We start from the raw sequence: 16,230 nt of genomic DNA, 5'->3' as shown, positions 1-16,230 counted from the left end.
AAAAAGCCCACCCTGTGTGTGTGGTGTGTGGGGTCCAGCCCAGCCTCCTCGCTCAGCGCTCTCCAGAAGTGCTCAGCAAGGAGAAGCAGGATTTTTTTTTGGGGGGGGGGGGGTCGTCATGGCAGAGAGTGCAAAGAATCCTGCCTGCCTGGCTGTGCCAGCTGTGACTCACGGCTGCGGCTGTTCGAGAGCCTGGAAGGGCTCCAGCCAGGAGCTCAGAGCTCCTGAGTTTCTACCTCCTTGCCCTGCCACCGCTGGGCTCTGAGCCAGGGGTGCTCCTGTCCCCGACCCGCCTCCATCTGGGCCTCAGTTTCCCCATCTGCAAAATGGGGATAAAGCCTCCCTGTGGGTTTTTGGTGTGAGGTTTCCTGGGCTCTACAGCCCTTCCCACCCGGGGCTGTCTGGGCTGCGGTTTCATGACCTGAGTGGTTGTAAGTCCGTGAGATGACAACCTTTAGGATGCCAAAATGAGCTGGGCAGGGCAGGCTGGCCAGGGAGAAACACCAGGAATGGAGGAAGAAAGGGGTGAGTTTGCAAAGCTTCTTCCCCAGCACTAGAAAAGAGGGGAGAGACCTGGAAAGGTGGGAAGGACTGAGGCAGGTGGAGCTTTATGACATGAGAGACCGGAGCTGGGCAGAGCACCCGCTGTCATTAGCTGAGATTGCTCTGCCACAGATGTCGGGAGAAACTCCCCGTGCGGGCAGCAGAGAGCCAGCTCCAGAGCAGGTGAGCCCTTTCTCTCCAGACAAGGTGGTTTAATTGCCTTCCATCTAGTTAATGAGCAAAGTGCCCTTCGGTAGGTTTTTAAATCTGTGCAAATCGGGTTTCTCAGAGCAAGGCTGAGGTCACTGTGCTTTCAGCTGGGTGTTTAATACTTTTGGCAGGTAGAAATGCTGCCCTTGGCTCTCCTGGAATTGTGGTTGGATTCCAGGGTGCAAGTGTCCCTAGAAGTGCGTGTGCAGGTGGTTTTGGGGTGCTGCTGCCATTGCTGCTGCCCAGGGGGGCTGCTGGTATTTGGTCTTAATTGCATCGCATCGGTGTTTGGATGCTGCTTGGTGGCTGCTTGATGGAAGGGGATCCTTGCAGGGCTGTTTTGGGGTGTCATGGTCCTGCAGGACTGCGTTGGGTTGGGGTAAGATTGAGTTTTGGGGTACCTATGTCTGGGTCAGCATCTCCCCAGGACCCTGGGTGAAGAGGCATACAACCCCCCCTGAAATGCAGGTGCAAGCAACGGTCTTTGTTAGCTTGGATGGACCAAGAGGAGCTGGCTTGTGCCTCCGGTGTCTCTCAGGTCTTCCCTGCCTGTTCCTCCCTGCTTTGGGGTGACCTCGTCAGGCCAGGGAGGTTTCAGGAGGTTTATGGGGAGCTTCGGGAAGGGTCATTCCAACCCTTCCAACACCCATCCAGCAGCAGGTTGTGACCTGACTTGGCTCAGCGCGGTCAAGGGCTGGATTCAGCATCGTGTCCTGGGGACAAGACCTGTGTGGAGCGGCTCTCCGGGGACGCAGCGGGTTTTCTTTTGCCCAAGTTCCCCCAGGGCCAGCGTAGGAGCAGCCATGGGCCAGCAGACTCAAGGTGGCTGTGCCCGGGGCTGGGCAGCTTGGTGGCATCAGGGGAGAAAACGGGCTCTGGTGCCCCCAGCACAGAGCAGCCCTGGTGCCTCGTACACGTGCACCCTCCGGGCTTGCACCCGGGGCTGGGAGCATGGGAAGGGCTCTGTGAGCAGCGCCGACGGCCCGCGGCACGCTGATGGCCCGCGGCACGCTGCCGGGGGGGCCCTTGCTTTGGCAGGGCAGGGAGGGGACGGCGTGGCAATCTGCAGGCAGTGACGGCTGTGCGCTGGCTCCTGGCTCCCAGCCCGTGTGATGTGTTTGAGGGGGCACACTGACATTTCAAGAGGAAAGGAAAAAAAAAAAAAAAAAAAACCCAGAGACCCACAGGGAGCTCTGAAACGCCTGAGCCAGAAAAGAGAGCAAGAGAGACAGACGTCCGCACGGAGTGGAGGAATAAAACCGCGCAGGAGGGAAAAGTTGCCGGGGCAGGGAAAGGATGTGAGAGCGAAAGTGCTGGCGTGGAGCCGGGAGGATGCGATGGCCGCTGGCAGAGAAACTGGGGCAGCGACTGTCAGCCATGGGGACAGCCCCACCGCCCGTGCCAGCCCACCGCCCGCACGCCCCTCGCTAGCTCGGGGACAGGAGCGGGGACCGACGGGTGACGGGAGCCGGGTGGCAGCGGATCGTCGGCTCGGGAGCTCCTGCATCCACCCGCCCCGGGCACCGGCACCGTTCCAGCTCGGCTGCCGCGTGCCGAGGATTTGGCTCTGGGTGTAAGGCGCCGAGCGCTGCGCGGACTCTTCCTCGAGGTCAGTGCCGGGTAAGGCGGCCGGTAACAATCCACCTAGCAGTTCACTTTCGCCGCGTACATCTTTAATAACGAACCGGTTCTGTGTTTGATTAACATAAACAGCTACCGCAACTCGATACGTCTCCTTAGATTTAACTTGACGGAGACGGCACGTTGCTTTAAATGCCAAGTGATTAGTAAAACCATATTTAAGTTGGTTTCAACGTATGCAGTAAGGTGCGTGTGTTTGTTGCACAGATTTTGGAGCCGTGCTCCGAGCCGTCTCCTGGTTCCTCTCGGCTGCCTGGGTGCGACCATGCTTCCTCACTGGGCAAAGCATCCCTTTGGCGCTTCCCCGAGAGCCGTGCCGAGGTTGCGGGAGCCGGAGAGACCCGCTGAGCCCGGGGACTACCGGCTGACTCCGTTGCTCGTGGGTATGGACTGGGGGGGGGTGGAGGGAGACATGGAGAGGGGGGGACACGCCGGCTCCAGAGGCACCGGGTGCCGCTGGCCCCTCGGGGACGGTCCCAGCCCCACGCAGGTGGGCTGTGGCCTGGGGAGGGGGGGGACGCGGTGGCGTGGGCTGGGTGCCCGGTGCTGGTGGGGGGAGGCAGGCAGGGCTGCAGGCAGCTGCTGCTGCCCTCCTTTTGCTTGAATAAACCTCTCTGCCCGCACAGCTTCTGTCTGGTGCGGGTGGAGGGGCTGCGGGGTTGTGGCTCTCCCTCCGATGAGGATGAGGAAGGGCAGGAGAGAGCACCAGGGTTTGCTCAGCGCTGGCGGGGATGGCAGCTGCCTCCGAGGACGGTGCAGTGGCCTTGTCCTGGTGTCACCCGCAGCATCCCACGCCGAGGTGGGATGTGCTGGGGGGGATGCAGTGCCAGCCAGGGAGCCCTGGGCACCTCCGTGTCCCCGTGCCCTGCAGATGGGGGGGGGAACACAGGACGTGTCCCAGCAGCGTCCCTGTGCCGTGGCCTGCGCACCCGGGGTCTCATCAGCCTGACAGTAAAGCCCTGTTGGATTTTGCCACATGTTTTCAAATTGGGAGTGCGTTTTCCTGCGTCTAAGAGGCTTTAGACATGGACATGAACAATTTTTTTTCAGCATTTTTGATTTTTAACTAGCTGTGACTAAACCAGGCTGGCACAGCAGGCTGTGACCAACCTCCTACGTGCTACCTGTGCGCTTATAAATAGGGTCTGTTCTCCACACCCCATGTGGAGCGTTCCTGGGTTCCCGAGCTCCTCCATAACGCCAAAACGGCTTCTTCCAGCCTCTCCCCCGCAGCCGCCAGAGCGTAGCATCACCCCATCTTCTGGCAGGAGTCACCCCAAAAAGCAGTGCCCCCCACCCAGTGCCTGCCAGAGGCTGCGGGAGGAGGGCCCGGTGCCGTGGCTGGACCTGCCGAGCTCGGGGCTGTGGGTCCAGGCACATTGCGATGTCTGCGGGAGCCAAGTCTTCGAAAGAGTTGGGTCCCCCCGTGCCAAGGCAGAAACGGGCCAAGTGTTGTGTCGGGCTGAGCGCAGCGCGGCTCTCCCCGCAGCAGCCTCCATCGCCGCCATCCCCGACACACCGAGCCGGGGAAAAACCCCCTTCCTGGGCGCTTTCTCATGGAGCTGAGCTCTTTGGTGACTCCAGCCTAAGGCTCTAATCCCAGGCTGCAAGGCAAGGGCTGGAAAAGCCATGGGTTTGACTGAAATTCTTCCCTTAGTGGCTTTCTTGCGAGCCCCTCTCAAGGCAGGGACACCGGAGGGATGGTTCCCTCCCTCGGCCCTGCGATGCTCTTTCAGATGAATTTGCTTTTGATGAGGTGCAGCTTGTACTCGAAGCTCCTGTCGGGCAGCTTCGGCCTCCCGCCGGCGAGCGAGCGGTTCGCGTGACGGCACTAATGGCAGGAGATGAGAGGAAGCGATTCGCTCGCTTGAGAAATCCCACCGCGCTCACGGAGCGGACCCGCCGCGCTGGCGCGGTGCGTCGCTGCGCGCCAGGCAGGGGCATCGCCCGCCTGCGTTCCCCAGCACGGGAGTTTTGTTTCTCAGCCTTTAGCTGTCTTTTTTTTCCCATCGACTTGTTGCGTTTTGTCCCTGCCCCCGTGGAGTGCAAGCTCGGTGGAGCAAACCTTGCCTGTGTTTCCAAGCTGGCGTGGCGGTCGCGCCGGGTCCGCTGGCAGGGACCCGTTGTGGCCGTCCCCAAGAGCGGGATGCAGCCTGCGAACGGCCTCGTGCCCGGCTCTCGGCTTTAATCTCGCGGTCACCTGTGGCCGTGGGGCAGGGTGGGAGGGGGTCCTGGTGACAAATCCCCCCTCCCGCTGCTGGACCGCGCTGCTCCTTCGCATTTCTCCTGTCATGGAAGCACTCACGGTGGCTTTGCTCTGTTTAGCGACTTCCCTCAGTGCCTCATTAGAGGAAGAAATGGTCCCGTTGAGAATTGATTTTCCATCTCGGTGTGTGTCACCTCCAGCCCACCCTCTTCCTCCTCTCTGCCAGCCCCCCCTTTGCCCCCAGCTTGCTCCACAGCCTCCCCCCGCCTCTGCCCTCTCTCTCTGCTTCCAGAGAGAGGAGAATAAGGAATGAATCCGAAGCCCTGACCGCAGGGCTCAGCTGAGGTCCTGAACTCCAACCGAGCAAATACGTGGAGCCGCGGGTTATCGGTGGGGGCTGGAGCCCGACCCTCCCGCTGCCGGGGGGCCAGCGCCCGCTCTCCCAAGCTTTCCCCATTGCTCCATCCCTGGAACGGTTTGGCACAGCATGAGGGCAGGCATCTTCCCTGCCCTCTGCTGCATCAAGAGCTGGGTTGGGGCTGGGGGGGGAGGGGGGGGGCTGTTTCCTTCCAACCTGACCCTGCTCTCACTTGCAAAGTGACCCTGGCCCCCCCGCTGTCACCCCCTCCCACACCACCCCTCTCCCCACCTCCCTCCCTCTGCTCTGGGCTAAGAGGAACCATCGATTTGGTGTCTTGAAGGGGTAGTTTATCGCTTTCCTGGTGCCTGATAGATTGGAATTGATTTCCAGAGCAATTTGCATGAGCAGCTCAAGGCTGGAGCACCCGGGACCCGTACTGCGACCTGGCTTTGCAGGAACGCTGGCGGCGGGGGGGGGCGGTGCATCGGCGGCTGCATCTCTGGGGCTGTTCCTGAATTTCAGCACTGGTTGGTACTGGGAATCCTCCCGGGAGAGCTGCTGGGCAGGGTGGGTTGTCAGAGCAGCGTGGAGTCACCTGCCTGCGGGGAAAAGAGGGGATGGAGATGGCAGCTTCGCAGGTGATGGGGAGCTCTGGGGGCCCAGGTCCTGCCTGCTGCCGACCTGGCCTCACCCCAAAAGATTCTTCCTCACCCCCCCCCGCCCCCCGAGGCTGAGCACGAGGGGGAGACCTGGTTTCGCAGGGAGACTTGGCTCTGCTTTGCTGCACGACTGCGGGTGAGTCACGGCCCCGTGGCTGTGCGCCCCCCCCCACCCTGCGCGGAGGCAGCCGCTGCGCTCGCCCGTCTCGGCGCGGCGGTGGGAGTCGGTGGGCGCTGCCAGGACGCCGGGAAAACTCCGGCTGCTTTCAGGAGATGCTAAATACCGATCCAGCCAGGGCACCGTGCTGGGCACAACGGTGGCACGTGGCTCTGCCGGTGCTTTCCCCCTGCTCCGACACTGGGTTCAACCCCCTCGCATCTCGGCATCCCCAGCTGCAGCCAGGCTCGTGTTCTCTGCATGTACCTCTTCCAGCCCTGTGCCTCAGTTTCCCTTCTCCTGTCTGGGGCCAAGGGGGGGATCCCCAGGCTCGGACCTGGCTGGCACCACCCGAGCTAATCCCATCCCAGTTGCCAGGCTGACGGCTGCACCGCCTCGAATCGCTGCTGCTGCGTGGGTGGGAGACGAGACCACAATGTGGCTTGTGTTTATGCTGTGAAGAGCCTGGTCCCTTCCATCCTCTCCTCTCCTTTATTTTTATCTGGCGTCCCTGAGCTGCTGGCATCTCCCCAGCCACTGTGCTATCCCAGCCAGCTGAGGATGCAGCCTCTTGCCAGGGCACGTGGGGCTCCTTTCTCCTCCGGTTCCCGGCGGGGACCCGGGCAGGGATGCTCTCCATGCCCAGAGGATGCCGCTGGCTTCAGCCTCCTGCAAAATTTTGTGGAGGAAGCTGATGGTGGGGGAAAGATTTAGCTTGGCTCTCGCAGCTGTAACTTCCTGCGCCACCTCACCCTCCATGAGCTTTCCCATCTTGTTTTCCCTTGCCCAAGCGAGGGCAGCTTCTTTCTGCCTCTCACTGCAGTGGGGATCAATGCTTCTCACTTCTGGGGGTGTCCAGGGGGGCTGGGACAGGCAGGGAGATCCCTCATTTGGATGTTGCCCTTCTTGGAGGGTGATGGGGGTATTCACACCCGCCGGCTGCCTCCGGGGCATCCCCCGATGTCACCAAGCTCTGCTTACCAGGCCTGTGGCACAGGTCAGGTCACATCCATGCTGCCGTGGCACCTGCAGCGCCCTGGTCCCCGCCACCAGAGGATGGGGGTCAGCTCCTTCTGGGATCCCCAGAACTTGCCCTGGCATTTGTAACTCTATCAGCTGCTGAGCTGGGTGCTGCAAGGTGAAAATGGAGCCGCTTAGCTGCCATATAATCAGTCACACAAGGTTTATTCACTCACAGACCTTCCCCCCCCCCCCCATTGTCTTGTCAGCAGAGCCCACCCCACTGGGCTCTTGCTCTTCACCCTCACAGCCACCGTGTGAGAGAGCAGGGACGGGGCTGCCTAGGTGCTGTCCCCTCTGGTCCCTGCCCTCCTGCAAGGGAGCTCTCAGGAGAGGGTAGGGATGGCTCCCCGCTTGGAGTTGACTGGACATCCCAGGGAGATGCTGAGCCGAGGAGGCAGTGTGAGGAGGAGGAAGGGCAGGAGCCAGCTGAAGTTTTTCAGCTGCTGATGTGGGATGTTGGCTCTGCGAGCGGGCAGGGGCCAGGCAGCGCCGTGGCAGGGAGCCCTGCTTGCAAAAGCAACCCCCAGGTGAAGCGGGAGGAGCTCCTCGGGGGTGTTGGGTCCCCCTGCCCTGGGTGACAGCACGGGGCCCAGCCTGGCTCGTGGGCCCCCTCTCAAGGGAAGTCTGTGTGGATGGAGCTCTGGGTGCTGGTCCTGATCCTGAGCCCAAAATGAGCAGCCGGGCGTGCTGGCCCTGCTCTTGGCCGTGATGTCCACGGGACTTAAGAGGTGAACTATCTCCCATTTCCACGGGCACGTGTGGGTGTGATCACACCCACCGAGGTGGGAAGTAGCTGCCGCTATTTACAGGGCTGGCCAGATGGGATTTCTCCTTCAGTCTGGGTTTTGACAATGACATGGGAATTCTTCTGGTTGGTTTTCTGCTTCCAAAGTCAAGGAGCTGCTCGTCGGGGCAGCGTTGCGGAAGGATGCCAGCTGGACCTCCCCGAGCTCCGGCCGGGGAGCAAGCGGTGCTCACCAACACGTCGTGTGGCTTTGGACCAGCTCCTCGTCCTTGCTCAGCTCCGGTGGCCTTGGCAGGGCTGGCACCAGTGGGGTGCAGGCGGGGGGCCGGGCACGTAGAGGCTGGGGCCAGGTCTGCAGGGTCGCATCCGGGCTGCCCCCGCCTGTGGGCACCGTGCCTTGCGCGCCGTCGAGGAGCCAAGCAGCGTCCTGGCCGTGGGGGTCTGTGCTAACCCGGCTGGGAAGTTCCCGATGAAACGGTTGGCGGGTGGTGTTTTATTTTCCCTTCTTCCCTTTGAATTTGGGAGTGAAAGGCATGGCAGGGAGCCCGCTGCCTGCTGCTGAGCCACAGCTCGGTGCTGCGGGGAGGGACCCTCGGGCGTGGGGAGAGGAAATGGGAAAGCTGCGTCCCCCACCTCCCGGGGGCTGCCGGGAATCTCACGGCCATGGGGGAGGTTTGTCCTGGGACGGATGTTAATGGTTCATCGTGGGCGGCCTTGGCATTGCCTGGCTTTTCCCAGGCAGGTTGGCGCCGGGTGTCCATCAACCCGGGAGCAAGAAGATGGCAGGGAAGTTTCAGCCCAGCCGCCCATCAGCTTTCACACCCTGTCTTGCTTGCCTGGCTCTCTGCAAGGCCGGGGTGTGTGTGTGTGTGCAGATGCCCCCGCTTCACATTCGTGTGCGGGGATGAACCCCGGGTCTGTCTTGCGCCCGGCATCCCCACGGGACAGGGACATCCACAACCCAGAGGCTCAACCTGAAACAGGGATGAGTTTGACTGTAGATTGATTCGAAACGAACACTTGTGGCTGTGTAAAGCACCAGCCATGGTCAGACCTGTTCAGCCCACGGCAGTGGTGTGGGTGGAGGGTGCCTGCGTCCCCCCCCCCCAGCCTGTCAGCTGCCTTGTCACTGTCCCTGGGCACGACTTTGGCAGGACAACACCGGCGGCTGTGCAGCTCCTGGCACTTTTTGGCTGTATTTGCTGGCCCCGTCATGGGGCTGAGATGGGAGCCTGGGGCAGGTCCCGGAGGACACTTGACCACCGTGCCCCCATCCCAAAATGAGTGCAAATAGAGCGTGGCTGAGCCAGGCTCAGGGACCCCCTGGGCAGCAATGCCTCTGAAGATCCTCTGACCCCAGCAGGTCCCTGCTCAGGCAGCGGTGGGTATTTCTAGGGTCCTCCCCGCCGAGGTCGGCTGAGCAGCCGGAGCCGTGTCGGCTCTCCCTACCACTCCCAGCCATCGCTCCCATCCCCCGGGGCCTGGCAGCAGCGTGGCAGCGAAGGGGTTAGTGCTGAGCGGGGCTTCGGGTGCTGGGCAGCCTCCCTGGGTGCTGTGCAGGCAGCGGGCTGGCAGTGCGGCAGCCGCAGCCTTTGGGAGGAAGGTGAGTGCATCCCGCTCTTCTCACTGCCTTAATGGCCGGGCGCGGGGGAGCCACATCGCTCCGAGGGACTTCTATTCTTTCGCCTCCCTTTCTCCCCAAATGTACTCTCTCCTTGTCCTCCCCTCGCCCCTTTTTGTACAATTGCTTTCTTGGACTATTTTTCATGCTCTGCTAACTGCCATTGCTTTCCCGGCCCGCGTGAGCCTTGCTGCCTCATGAAGATTTATGAAACTGCAGTAATAAACTGTGTTTGAAAGATCCTCTTTATGATAAAGCCCTGCCAAGCTGCTGGCAGAGGGGGGGATCCGAGCGGGCCGTGCCGCTGACCCTGCAGCCACTCTGACCCGGCGTGGCTCTCGTGGGGCAGCACGGGGCAGGTTTTTGGGGGGCGTCTCCCACCCCTGTCTCCCAGTGAGGGAGCAGGGAGCTGGTGGAGAGCCGCCGCTCGGGCTGCAAAGCATCGGTCCTGAAGAGCATCACCCAAAGCGCCGCTGGGCTCCGGTGCCCCTGGTGTCACTGCTTTCCCGTGAAGGAGGCGATGGCCGCATCCTGCTAGGAGCCCGGGCTGTGGCCCCGGCACGGGTGACACCTCTGTGGGCAGGTAAGGAAGATGGATGGATGAATCGACAAAGAGAGCCGCGCTCCCTTAACCTCCTGATGCTCGGAGAGGGGCTTGCCAGGATTTACCGTGGGATTTTGGCTGTCGTGGGAGTCCTGCGCCCGGCCAAGGAGCCGCCTTCAGCCCCTGGAGACCTGGGGGCTGCCTCCCCCATCCCGCCGAAGCAGTTTGTCGGCCGCCGCGGAAGCTGTCCGGCGCCTGTGGGTAAGCGATGGGACGGTCCCTGTGTGGGGGGACACGTCCCGGAGGGACACCCCCCGCTTGGCTGGGCTGAGGCAGTGCCGAGATGGGGACCCCGGGCAGGCCCCGGCCGCCGGCTCTCCCACCCCAGTGACCTACTTGGAACCAGCCCCGGGAAGCGCTTTCCAGGGATCTGGTGCTGGCAGCGGGGCAGCCCCTGCGTGGGCACCACTGCTCCAGCATCCGCGCACGGTCCTTGCATGGGAGGAAGAGAAACAACTTGGTGTGGGGGGATTTTGGGTGGCAGGGTGTAATTATCTGCTTGGGGTGAGGCCGGAAGGGAAGGATTAACGCTCTTTTTCCATGCGTAGTGCCAGGGAAGCATGAAAGAGCATGGGTGGTTTTGTGTCCCTTTCTGAGGGAGCCCCCGTACCCTGGTTGTTGGCTGTTCCCATATCAGATGGTCTCTGCTCGCTCCAGGCTGGGGTCTGGAGGAGAAGGTGGCTGATACGGGGACAGGTACACGTGTGTCTGTGGCGGCTTTTTCCTCCTCTCACCTTAGTGGGGTTCCTGGATCAGAGGGTTCGTGGTGCTGGAGCTGCCTCCCCCCAACTTGCTCCGGAGCCCGGTGAGGGATGCGGGAGCGGATGAGGCGTAGCCGGGGGTGGAGGAGCCCCCGACGGCACCCAGCTTTGCTCTGACCCCTGTGCAGCCTCTGCAGGGCTTTTCAAATCAGCCTTTTTAGTAGTCGGCAGAGAGACAGCGAGCTGGCGCGTTCCACTCTCGGAGCATGTAATTAGGGAGCGGGGAGCTGCATGCTGATGCGTGGTTCGGCAGCAAGAGGAGGAGGAGGAGGGTGGGAAGCAGCCGGGAACGTGGCCTCACCCCGGGGCTGCTAAACCCGGGGCTGGTGGAGGCACTGGGGAGGCAGCTACAGGGAACCAGCCCCTTTTGCCCCCCCTCCAAGCCCCTGCACCTGCCTCCTCACTGCCATGCTGCCTCTCTCCCCAGCGAGGGAGAGGAGCTGCAGCTCCTTCCCCCCAGCCCTGTCGCTGCCATGGCCGGGAGCTTTCAGGGTGCCCCGTCACCCCTCTTTCACTGCCTTCCTGGGTTCATCATTCCCGTGGGATGCAATGAGACTGGGAGTCCCAGTGGCACTCAGAATCCAGTACTGCAGAGGGGCTGGTTTGGTGGGAACGGGCCACGCTGAGCACCCTGCCCATGCCGGGGAGCGGGGGGGACGCCCAGGGTCCCACTCCCTCTCCTCCACCCTAGAGCCAAGAGCTCCAAGGAGTCCAGGCACTGCCAATGGGCACCCAATGCTGGGGCTGGGCTGGGTGCTGGGTGTGACCCCCCCCCAGCACATCTCTGCTGCTTTGCCATTGTAGAGCCAGCTCCTGAGCGGCCGGTCGAGGGCAGGAAGGAGTTTTCAGCCCGGTAGCAGCAAACTCTCAGTGAGAAGCATGTATTGCGGGGGGGGGGCTGTTATGTGACAGGAGGGGTGGGACAGCGGCTCGTGGGGCTCAGCAGGGTGCTACGGCAGGAATTGCTCCGTCTGTGTCTCCCATCAGCACTGGAGTTTAGCAGAGGCTCCTCAGCCGGCGGTGCCCGGGGACCCTGGGACGATGCTCTCAGCCCTGCACTGCACTGCCTCCTCCTCTTGTCGGCAGAAGGAACGAGGTGTCCCCTCTGACATCTCTCCTGGGCCACTTTCCCTGCAGGGTGTCGGGGTGTTTTGCACAGGACCGATGCGCTGCCACGACCTCCCCCGTGCAGGGGGGATGCGGGGACCCAGCAGAGCAAAGCGGCGAGGTGGGGAGGGAGCGGGAGCTTCAGCTTTTGCTCAAATTCTGCTGCCGTCTTCTGGGTACAAGGATGATGGTCCCCTGGCCAAGGTCATTCTTGGTGATGGAGCTGTGGGGGAAGGGAGCTGGACCGGTTGCTTTTTGGAGGAGGAAGGTGGGGATCAAGCTTTGGCAAGGGTAAGGATGTCCCCATGGCATTTGCTGAGAGTATGGTATCGTAGCAAACCCCCTTGTATGACCTTGAGAAGGGGAATTGTCTGTAGCACATGCTGGAGTCCTGTTCTATGTTAATAACACAATCAGTTGATATAAAGCTAATACGTTGGGCTGATAAATAATTAAGGGAAGAGGAAAAACCTTCTGTGATTTGCTGAACAGGAGCTTGGGAAGGAAGGGAGGAGAAAAAAAAGGACAAGAAGAGAGATGAATAATGGATCAAGGTTAAATGGTGAGCAAAAAAGGAAAGCCTGAACGCGGTGAATCCTTGCAACACCCATGCTGCAGGTTGCCAAAGTAGTTAGCGGCGACAAAGACAGCTCGTGGCCTTAGCTCAGGCTCCGTGGCCAGGACCAGCCCTGGGCTGTGTGACAAGGGCTCAGGCAGCACGAGACCCTCAAAAGTGGCTTTTTGGGGAGGGGTTTGGTGCCCCCCGGGCTGCTTGGCAGCGAGCATGGGGCTGGGGGGTGGCCTTATCCTGCAGCCACCGAGGAGGTGCTGGGCGCTGGCAGCGCGCGGGGAGCTTCCAGGCGTTCATTACCGCTCGCTTTGTGTGTGCTCGGCGCAGCTTCCCTGGAAATGGAAATCACACCGCGCAGCTAACGAGTTATTAGCGGAAGGACAAGCGCCTTTCGCCTGGCGGCACGCGTGCCCCCCTGCCCACCCCCCTGACCGGGATGGGGTGAGCTCTGCGGGAGGGCTGGGACGGGGCAGAGCATCCCCGTGGTCCTGGATTTGGGGCCCGGAGGGATGAGGAGGTGACCCTCCGGCGGGCAGGGCAGGGAGGGGGGGTGGTCCTGCCCACCCCCGCGGGCAGCAGCACAGCGCAGGCACTGACGGGCAGACACGAGGTTCCCCCCGCCCTGGCCCGCATTTCATTTTCTTTTTGGTTTGTCCGTGTGTCCGTGTCCCCCTGTCTGTCTGTGGCTCCGGAGAGGCGCCTGGCTCCTGTGTCTTGTCTGTGCCGTTTTAATGACCCAGCGCTGTTTTATTCATGTTTCGCTCTGAACGTCGTGGTGTCGGTGGCATCCCAGCCCCTCCATCCCTCCTGCTGCCCCCGCCCCATCCATCTCCTGCCACCACCAGCCCCGTGCCTGCGAGTGGGGTCATCGCAGGGGGATAAACCCTGCACCCACCAACCCCCCCCAAGTTGTACCCCACGGAGGGATGGCCCTGCTTCCAGCTATGCTCAGCTACCACTTCTAGCTTAAAACCCACTCTCCAACCCCAAATCTTAGCACCCCCCCACCTCTGCCCCATCGCGGCGGGGTGCCCCGGGGCCGGCCCTGACCCCTCTCTGCTCTCCCCCCCCCGCCTCCGTGCAGATCCCGAGAGGACGAGCACCCACATGATCTCGGCGGACGATGCCGAGTACCCGCGGGAATACCGGACCTTGGGCAACGGCACCCGGCGCTTCTCCAACGTAGGCCTGGTGCACACCTCGGAGCGCCGGCACACCGTCATCGCCGCCCAGAGCCTGGAGGCCCTCACCGGCCTCCAGAAGTCGGAGATGGAGCGCAAGCGGGACGCCTTCATGGACCACCTCAAGAACAAGTACCCGCAGCATGCGCTGGCGCTCCGGGGACAGCAGGAGCGTATGAGGGACCAGGTAAGGAGAGGGGGGGGGGGGGCGTCTTTTTGGGGTAGGGAGGGGGGGGACAGGGACCCCATCTCACCCTTTGGGGCTGTCTGGAGGAGAAGAGGCTCTACTGGGGGGGCTTGGCTGGTGCATGAAATGGGTGGGTGCTTGCAACAGCCCTGGGCGGGAGCAGGCCCCCAGGTCTGAGGAAGAGCATCGCTCAGCCCCGGGGGGGGAACCCACCCCTCTCTCCCCAGGGCTGGGGGGGGTGGCCCCGGGTGGATTTACCCTGCCACATGCGTGGATTCAATCCCACTGGCTGTTGGCAGCCGTGGGGACGAGAGGGATGTTTCTCCATGCGGGGGGGGGGGTGAGCGTGATGACGATGAGGGGCAGCTGGCACCTGGATTTGTCCCACAGTGGGGCGACACCGAGGCTGGGTCTCTGTGGGTGCAGTCTGGGGGGGCAGATATCTCCCCCCAGCAAGGTGCCAGGGAGGCTGGTGAGCTCGGGGGGGGGGGCTGTGGGGCAGGACGAGCAGAGGCAGCGAGGGGATGGGGTGCAGCTGGGCAAGGGGGGTGCCCAGGGTTTGGTACCCACGTCCCCGTGGGGATGTTCTGTTCCCCGGGGACTCAAACCTCCCCCAGGGGCCAGCCGGTCCTTGGAGTAGGGCAGTGGGTGACACATCTGGGCGCCCTTGCTGAAAGCAGCAGAGCCCAAAGCCTGAAGGGTCCCTGGGGACAATATCCACCCTTCGTGCCGTGGGGTGCCCCCCAGGGCTAGGTTAGCACCCCAGGGTGCTGGGGAGCCCAAACGGCTCGTCCTGCAGGTAACAGCAATGCCCCAGTGATGCTGTCGGGGCGGCAATAAATCCCCCCCTAAACGGGCACTTTTATAAAAAGGCACAGGGGAGGGTGAGCGCGGAGCAGCTGGAGGAAGTGGCTGGAAAGAAATCTTATATCATCTCCAACTAGACGCCTCCCCGAGGGACGGAGGCGACGGCTCCCAGACCTAGGAGAAATCCAGCTTTGTAAGGAAAACCGGCGGGGCAGAGGCGGCGGCAGCGGCGGCACCGCTGCCTCCTCCAAGCTGCCACCCGCCTCGCACCCACCCTCGCCCCGGGGGGAGCACTGAGGGCGTGGGGGTCCGTCCCCCCCCGCCCCCCCGGCTCTGCAGCTCCTTTCCTTGCTAAAAAAGCTCGTGGCTTGGATGCAAAGGGGAGTGGTTAAATCCTGCCCAGCTGCGGTGCTGTGCACCAGCTGAACGTCCAGGTTTTGGCGCAGGGCTAATTATCGAGGGCGGCTTTGCCATCGCCGACAGCCCGAGCGGGGCCGGGTGCTGCACGGGGCGCACGGCCCGTATCTGCGCTGTCACTCGCGAGACGGAGCGCTGACATTTCTAGCCGCAGAGTGGTATTTCTCAGTAAATAACTAGAGCTCTTTCCCCTATTATTACAATGATTTAAAGACTTTTTTTTTTTTTTTTTTTTTTTTTAAATAAGCAGCAGCTATAAAAAAAAAAAAAATCCATCTCGTGTTGACTCGAGGTCTGATAAGCTTTGGAGGATTTTTATAAGGTGAAAGAAAGATGATCTGGATTCTGGAATTATCTTTATTTCTGAACCCCCTCGCTCAAGGCTGTGGGTGCCCAGTGGGACTGGTGGGGGGTTGTCCAGGCATCTATTGGCACTGGTCAAACCCAGTCTGGCTTTTTTGGGGGGCTCAGCTGCAGAGGGGTGAGGCCCCCCCTGTGCAGGGCTGGCTTCATCTTTCCGTGCCCCAGGCAGGGTGCTGGGCAGGGGCACAGTTCCATCCATACGCCCAGCCACAAACCACCAATTGCAACTGGTGGGGAAAGAAAAAAAAGACAAAACAACTCAATTTTTTTCTTTCCCTCTTTTCTTTAGTTTTTTCTTCATTTCCCCTGCAGGCGGTAAATAATAACGGGGAGAAAATGAAACTAGAAACACTGGAAACCCCAGGTGCCAACCTTTAAATGACATTGGGATACAACACTCTGGGCCTGCCTGAAATGTTTGAAACTTGCTTTGCTGTTCTAGGGGAACCTGGCAGATCACAGGCTTTGCTATTTTGTTGGGATTTTTTGTTTTTTGTTTTTCTTTTTTCTAAAAATTACATATGAGAGAGTTTGCAAAATCAGAGGTGAATAGAAACATTTCATAAATGTCAACATCCCTTTCAGCGTAGCAAAGCCTGTAGCAAAACGCCATTGTACTCATGCATAGGAATTGGAAAGCGAGTGCAATATTAATTTTAATCATATGTATATATAACAGAGCAGAAAAAACTCAGGCAAATCATTGTACCAACACCCAACAGACTGCTAGCAAATCTGTGGAGCAGTCCAAGGCGGCAGCTAGCTAATTTAAAACCCAGATGGGAGAATGCGTTAAACGGGCATGTTAACAATAAAGAGAGGAACGGGAATCGGGACGAGGTGGTTGATGAAGTGTATCGGCTGCTGGGCTTTGGGTCTGCTTTCGGGGTAGATCCTGCCCCGGGAGGGCTAAATCTGGCAGGAGAAGGATGGCACGGCCACTGTTCTTGTCTCCGTGCGTATCGATGCTCTGGGACGTGCGATTCGGCCCGGGGCAGCCCATGGTGCCCGACGCCGAACGTACAGAAAGTTAGGAACATTTAGAAAAATAATAATATGATGGTTT

General features: G+C 61.0%; 1 protein-coding gene across 16 annotated transcripts in view; it reads left to right on the top strand.

Moving 5' to 3' along the window:
• The window catches only part of SRCIN1 (SRC kinase signaling inhibitor 1), a 79,462-nt gene that overhangs the window by 19,237 nt on the left and 43,995 nt on the right, over positions 1-16,230 (top strand). For 7 of the 16 annotated variants that reach the window (XM_042787125.1, XM_042787124.1, XM_042787123.1 and 4 more), the window contains exons 1-3: positions 2,026-2,373; positions 2,602-2,777; positions 13,294-13,577. In XM_042787125.1, the coding sequence (XP_042643059.1) occupies positions 2,660-2,777; positions 13,294-13,577 (402 nt within the window). In that variant the 5' untranslated portion in view covers positions 2,026-2,373; positions 2,602-2,659. Of the gene's footprint in view, positions 1-685; positions 727-2,025; positions 2,374-2,601; positions 2,778-13,293; positions 13,578-16,230 lie in introns of those variants that run through there. The other 9 variants (XM_042787126.1, XM_042787127.1, XM_042787128.1 and 6 more) reach the window with 7 other exon arrangements.

This window comes from Tyto alba, unplaced genomic scaffold (assembly GCF_018691265.1).
Source record: "Tyto alba isolate M040663 unplaced genomic scaffold, T.alba_DEE_v4.0 Super-Scaffold_12, whole genome shotgun sequence".
NCBI classification, from domain to species: Eukaryota; Metazoa; Chordata; class Aves; order Strigiformes; family Tytonidae; genus Tyto; species Tyto alba.
Note: the sequence above shows the minus strand (reverse complement) of the source record. Positions and strands in the feature narration are given on the sequence as shown.